The sequence below is a fragment of the Lottia gigantea genome (genome assembly GCF_000327385.1).
Source record: "Lottia gigantea unplaced genomic scaffold LOTGIsca_106, whole genome shotgun sequence".
In the NCBI taxonomy this organism is placed as follows: domain Eukaryota; kingdom Metazoa; phylum Mollusca; class Gastropoda; family Lottiidae; genus Lottia; species Lottia gigantea.
In genome coordinates, this window is record NW_008706902.1 from 165,446 (window position 1) to 172,952 (window position 7,507).

The window sequence follows — 7,507 nt, forward strand, 5'->3', positions numbered from 1 at the left end:
TTTTCCATCGTCTTGTTCATTTTTAGTTGAAAGATTTTGTGTATTCATACGCCGAATCCCAATTTGTCACGTCATTACGTCATCAGTGATCACTAGGAAAGTTGTAGTTCATCGGTAAATGAATACAAATTTCTCATATGGGTTCACTATAGCACGTGACAATAAAATGTAAATATATGAGTATAAGCATTTTCATTTTCATAAATGAAAATAAGGGAACTCTTTAAGTATATATAACAAACTTTGCCTGTCTGAGGCTCTCCTGTAACATTTCACGAGAGAAATGGGAAACTAATACCCTCTATTCAGAACAAGAACTGCCAAAGACGAAAGGAACACACTGTGACCATTACTCATAATTAAGACACTTTAACTTTAGTGCCTGAATAGTTTACAACGGTACAAGGTTAGAAATAACATGTCAGTTTTAGTTTTTGAAAGAAAAAAAAAGTGTTAATAGATGCAAGAACGCCTTAAAGTGTCTCCATCCCTTACAATGAAACTAATGTGACATGCTGTGCTTTGAACACGAACTTCAAGAATATGTCAGAAAAAAATCACGACCTGTCAAAATAGGGTGATGCATGTATCGTTGGAACGGAACTGTCGCATGAATTTGCCTCAGTAAGTCGTGTAAGTCGTGTTTTATCAGTAAATCATAAAATCAAAAGTCATAAAGCACATAATCAGTGAAAAGTACAAAACAAAACGACAAAAACTTAAACTGACTGAATAACTATCTAACCGGAATCAGAATTAAATACAAAAAGAAAATATAGTCTGAAACGAACCAGTTTAATATATTTGTGTGTTGGGGTAGTCAAAATATAAGTTTTCAATGTCCCAGGTGGTCACAAAAAGGTTAAAAACATGAACTTTCTTATATCTCTGTATGACCATGTAGATTCAAATCAATGATTGGGGCCTAGCATGTTCCTTAAGCAATGTTACAGGATATAATGATCATGTAGCATTAAATCATGTAACGTTGCTTAAGGAACATGGGACCTAGAAGACTCATAAAAGTTCAGATACTGACGTAGAATTGTCAGATTTCCAGCAAAAGTGCAATTTTTCTCTGGCTTTGACATAATTCTTTTCTCTCCGAATGAAACTATCTAAATAACATTATAATCTCTGAAATGTATTCCCAACTGCCAATCCAACATACCATCTACAAATTCAGCAACACAAGATCCAATCACCTCCCTATATTACCTTTTTGAAAAATATATCAAACTGAGACCCCTAGAGTCGTGAAGTGGCACAAAGTGAACGGAAATAATTTTCAACTTGATTATTGTGTTCCGAAAAAATTAACCTACATCCCACTAAAGCATATTAAGAAGGTTTTTTCTATGGTTATGACAGTTTGAATGACGGTTTCAAATTTCCAATGTCTGACACCTTGCCACTTTGATTGATATTTCTGTATATTTTTACATCCTATTTATTCTCTAATATTTCATGTAAAGATCGAATATGTTTTAAATGGTCAGTCTTGGTACTTGGTGGCTATAGCTATATATATGGTCCTGGCGAGATTTGACCACGCATTTCATTGTCCAATCCCCACAGTAAACGACCTGTGTAAGGTCATAAATACCCGCAGAATGGCTTGTATTACGTTGATTTACAGTGAGTACTCAATCTGTTCCCAAATTCCAACTGTGACTGAATTTATCGGTCATATGTGAATCCGTCTGTTTTCATGAATGAACTTGTTTGACAGTATATTACCCAATGAGTTTATGATCCCATTGATCTTGTATGTCTTCTACTTGTAGGTGACGAGATGGCATACAAGAAGAATGTGTGTATTACAAATTCGCCAAGTTTAAAATGAGCAACCCCACTGTAAAGACAGACTAACATACCACCGTGGCGTTTTATTTCGTTATTTCGACAAAAAACAGTTCAACAGTCACCCAATGAATCCAGATCCAACTACTACTACCAACTACTACCTAGTGTGCCCTATCATCTAACATTGGATGCTGACAGCAAGGCTATTATCTGTTTGTCACTGGATGTTGCTGTACAAATGATTCAGTCTTGGGTTTATTTCCAAAATTAGTCCAACCAACAATTTCAAATAGCTACCAATGATTTTTTTTATAAAGAAGGACTATTAAGAAGATACCTATGGAGCGATAGTTTCCGAGAGAAAGTCAGCCAGTCTTGTCATACTTATAATTTTTCTTGATATTTGTGGATTATCATGTAGAGATTACCAACAGTAAATCGACATATGTATTAATGTTTAATCTTTAATACCTAATAATGTCAAAGTTAAAGCCAACAGATCTCGCACTAAGGTAAACTCGCGCCCAACGATAAAAGAATGGTGGTAATTGAAATTTCTCACAAATATTACTACCTAATATGTCAAGTCTAATCATTTGATATTTTAGTGTTTCTAGTTTTTCGACAGATGTTATTTTAGAATATGATGATCATATATTTTATTATTACATTTAATAATCTTATACCAAACCTTGAAGAACCATTTCCCAGGTTGATAACAAATTATCCGCCATTCAATTCTAGCACTATAAAACAAATTAAAAAGAAAAATACTCAAAAACTGCAACATGCTAATTAGAACTTTTATTTAAAAACTAGGCCATAGATTTACAAGTTAAGATGCTAGTTTCAAATTTTAGAAACACACAAAAGGAAAATAAAAACAAAATTCAAACAAAATATTTTGAATAACTTAGAAGACAAGCAGTGCAATAAATAAATTGAATATTTAGAACCTACCTTAAATATCACTGGAATTAATCCCTAATATTGTGGGTTATCACGTATATTAGTTAGAAATAGACATAACTTACAATATTATAATATAAGGTATTATGAACCAAACCTATCAGGCTGATCGAACGCTAGGTAATGGTTCTACATCCATATACTTCTTAATTCTCGAACGTGTTTTACACGCGAACAGCGTTAGTCTTGTACACGTTTTTCATTGGTTCTGATAATTCCGGGAAAATCTTTAAACAGACTCGATCATTGAGTCCGGATTTGTTGTTGAAATCCTTCTATTTAACTATGTATAAGCTCGATCATGAGGTTTTCTATCTTTGTTAATAAGCTATTGATATGTTCTGTTTAGTCTTTGACTGTTTATTTGAAATTTAAACACGAATTCAACCATTGATATCTAGGACATCGCTGACTTTTCAAATAGTTCAATTTATGAATTACTAACACAGTGGTTAGTATTTGGAAAATACAATGCTGTTGAGCATTGACCAACAATAAAACTTAAAAATAAAACCCATAAGAAAAATTAGAATAGGTGCTAAGAAACGAAAAACAGGCCCCGTAATCTGATTTCTTATAATATGCATTAGAAGATAACAAAAACTAGCTTAACTAATCAATGAAAGGTTATTCAAGAAGTTGTCTCATTAAAAAGGGTGTTTAGACGGCAAACATATGTAAAAAAAAAATAAAATAAATGTTGACAATACGGACTCAGGAGGGATGCTCGGATGAAATAAAAAAAAAATTGTAAACAACTCACTCGTCTCTTACACACAGTCTTGTGTTTACCTCTGTCAACATGTTATTTAACAAGAGCAATTGATTATAAACCTGTGACCAATTCAAGAACATGATGTTAACACTAAATGAAACTAAGTCTAGTCTTCTTTTCTCTCAATAAATATGTTTCGGCTTATTTTTAGCTTGTTTCAGATTCCAATACCACACCGAATCAATGTTATAGGGTAAAGGGACTTTTGATGTGATGTCTGATTCCTCTTTTCTTCAACTTGATGTTTCTTTGTGAGGGCAGATGGTTGTGGCTAAGGAAAGGAAAGGTTGCAAAGGAATAAGAAATTTAACGGTAAAAATGGTAGGATGATGGTTTAACTTATATAGATTTATAGACGTTTTTGTTTTATATGATTAACGTGATTATTTTTTATTTCTATTTGCATCATTCAAATTTGCGATATATATCTATGGTGCCTGTATTATTGAAATGCTTAACCGTAAATGACAACACTGTCACGAAGTATGGTGTCCCCGATACACATAAAAAGTTAAGAAAGCCTCTTTGCAATCCCTTTAATAAGAAAAATTCGACCACGATGCAACAGCTGTGGGAATACAGCTTTATCTTTAATTTTATTACAATAATAAGTAGCAGAGATATATCTAGGCGTCAAGATTAATAATTCTAATTAAATATTTATTATCTTTAATCTAATATATAGAAAGGGGCAGTCATAGGGTTGATCTCGCTCATAATTTACAGTTTAATAATTCATATTAACTCCAGAACACCTTGTGTCATGTATTATATATTTTAGGTATACAATCCTCACAACTGTCTGCTTTACCAGTTTCAAACCATACTACATACTAACTATCATTTTATGATTTCAAAATCCCACGTCTCGCTTTTCTAGAATCAAATAAAAAAGAAATGTTGTTACCGATACAATAGGCGACAATATGTGTAGCCTTTTTAATTACAAACAACGCTTTTTATAAAGAAGCACAAGATATATTGATATACTATTGCTGACATTTATTAACATATATCTTGTGCTTCTTTACCTACTCCTATTTCTATATGTCTATATTGTAGAAAGAGCTTTTTCCATATCAGCCCCTCGTACCTGCATCACTGACCGGGGGAAACCGGGTTGAAAAATCCGAACGTATTATCTCGACCTCTGCCGGGATTGAACCCAGGACCTTCAGGTTTGCGAGCATGCGTCTAACTCAGTGAGCCACCGCGGCTCCCTTATTGTATTGTAGAAGAAGCTTTGGTGTTATATTGTATTTTAGATGGAGCTATGATGTTATATTGTATTTTAGATGGAGCTATGATGTTATATTGTATTGTAGAAGGAGCTATGATGTTATATTGTATTGTAGAAGTAGCAATGATGTTATATTGTATTTTAGAAGAAGCTATTATGTTAAATTGTATTGTAGAAGTAGCTATGATGTTATATTGTATTTTAGAAGAAGCTATTATGTTAAATTGTATTGTAGAAGGAGCTATGATGTTATATTGTATTATAGATGGAGCTATGATGTTAAATTGTATTGTAGAAGGAACTATGATGTTAAATCGTATTGTAGAAGAAGCTATTGTGTTATAGTGTATTGTAGAAGGGGCTATACAGTTATGTGGTATTGTGGAACGAGTTTTTTTAGATATTGTAGAAACTATGTAATGTGGAAGGAACTGTGGAATGTATTATAATGTATATCAATCTTGAAAATAAACTTGTACACGATAGGTAAGCTACCATTTTTTTTTAGTTTCAAGTCGAGAAGAACTCCCCATTAATATAAGTGGCCATATAAAAAATATCAAATACATAGACGTTTTATCAAATCATTATCATAGTTGATAGTATCAACCATTATTATATATTTACACTATAAGTTTAGAGGATGTCTTGGAATTTGTCCGTGCTATGCTGGAATTATTATATTTTATTATACTTAACATAGTTTACATTTTGTTTAGATTTCGTATGTAGTTATAAATAAATCAAAAGTATGAAAAATGCGAATTCCACTGCTTTAGTAACGTGTGGAATGTCACGCCTATCGAGGAAGCACACTTACGCGTTTGGAACGCTTGATGCAAAATTAAAACCTTAAGCCCACAGTTTGGTTGAAGACGTTAATTCGTACTACGGGTCTGACTTTTTTCTGATTTTTTTCTTTTATGTTTATACAAATCTAGAAACCCTAACAAACAGATAAAGATCAGCTAATCGAACCAAATAGTGCTTATGAAAGTCTAGTGAACTGATCTGTTCTTCTTACTGCTTGACATGCTCGTATCTTTGTTTACTTTACCAGTCTCAATGCCATTGACAATGTAACAAGGTAACATACTCAGGGGAGGGGGAGAGGAATCTTTAACAGTATTTTACCGATTTGAGTAATTTAATGCTTTCACTACCATATGTCCGCAAATGTTGTAGAGTATCTTCAATAATAACATATTCGATAATGAATGATATGCGTAATATGTAAATATTAAGAAATGCCAATTAACATATTCAACTGCATCAACTAGGCGTGATACAGGTCGTACGGTTGATGAACTGTTGTATTCATCATAAACTACTGATTAGAACAATTTATTGACCGTATAATATGACATCAAACCTGTTGTTTATATACATTCCATTAACAAGAGGCATTTTAAAAATGTTAAAAATGTATACCATATTTTGTAACTATTGATGAAGACAATATAACTGCTGTGATATATAGATTTAACTATGTGGTGACTCAGTTCTCTGATGTTTTGTCCATATTTATATACTTCAACACTAGGAAACTTTTTTCTATTTGCGAAGTATTTGAAATACAGTTCAGGTGAACCTGCGCACTTTCTTTATTTGCTGAAAGCTTAAGCCATAATAATTATTTCTGGAAACCGGAAGTTGCTATAAACTATGTTCCATTCAACGTTTGATCTGATCTCTCTATGATTGGTTGGAGATGAAGTCTTTCCAACTTCTTAGAGAAATGTTATCGTCCACCATCTTGAAATGCCGTTGATACGTTTCTATCTGGTAATGGAATTAAACACTTTATCCATGATCACTTAACACTTGACATTTTTCCACTTTTATGGCACAGTTTTGATCAGAATCAAGTTAAAAACCACCAGACGATTCCGAAGATAAAGAATATAAAAGGTGTATGTTAATCAAGGCAGAACGATTTGCATGTTTCTTTTTTATGTCGCGAAACGAGTCAAGTGATTTGCCAAAAAGATGTTATCGTAGAGGAAAAACCTACAACTAGCTTTAAAAACAATCACATTCAAGAAAAATATTCCAAAACAACAGACAGCAGAGGACAGTTTGATAATGAAATCTGTAGCTCTCTCTCAAAAGGCAATTTTACTACAGTTTGGTATTCTCCATGGGGTTTTCTTTTCTTACCATTCAAGTCCACCTCTGATAAAAAAAAAGAAATGAAACATAAAGATCTGCATTTTTGATTAGATTACATAGAAGGATGTTTTTACGTGTTTTACCCAGAGAGGATATCTTGCACCATAGAAAAATCCACGTTCAGCATTGACTATTCCCCAGAGATGAAGCCAAATAACAACTTTTATCAAAATTAAATATTGATTGCGCAATTGTGTCTGTTGTATGATTCCGTATCATTTCCACCATAGTGAAGCACAGCCAGTGTTGCAGTACTATTGAGAAAAGAGTGAACTTCAACCTAGTGTCACAACTGTCCAAAATTGAAATCAAGACTAGAAATGTGCGAAAATCGCATAATTCCTTCAAGAATATCTCAAACTAAGAATTTCTTTTCCTATTTCTATAGATGTACTTTTTGTATATGGCAGTGTCTCAAGAAAGGACGACTCGTAGTCTTTTTAACGCAGATGGACACATATGGATTTGATGTCTCAAATTTCGACAGTGAGTCGGGACCACTATTTCTGATTGGCTAGGCTAAAAAAAAATCCAGTTTCTGAGAC

The 7,507-nt window shown here is 32.9% G+C and overlaps 1 protein-coding gene across 1 annotated transcript; it reads left to right on the forward strand.

The window, feature by feature from the left end:
* Positions 1-1,613: 1,613 nt before the first annotated feature.
* Positions 1,614-5,135, forward strand: LOTGIDRAFT_170890 (hypothetical protein; the record flags this gene model as incomplete). Its single annotated transcript, XM_009046747.1, has 2 exons — positions 1,614-1,638; positions 4,816-5,135. The coding sequence occupies 2 exons, from the start codon at positions 1,614-1,616 to the stop codon at positions 5,133-5,135; spliced, it is 345 nt and encodes a 114-aa protein (XP_009044995.1).
* Between the last annotated feature and the right edge of the window lie 2,372 nt (positions 5,136-7,507).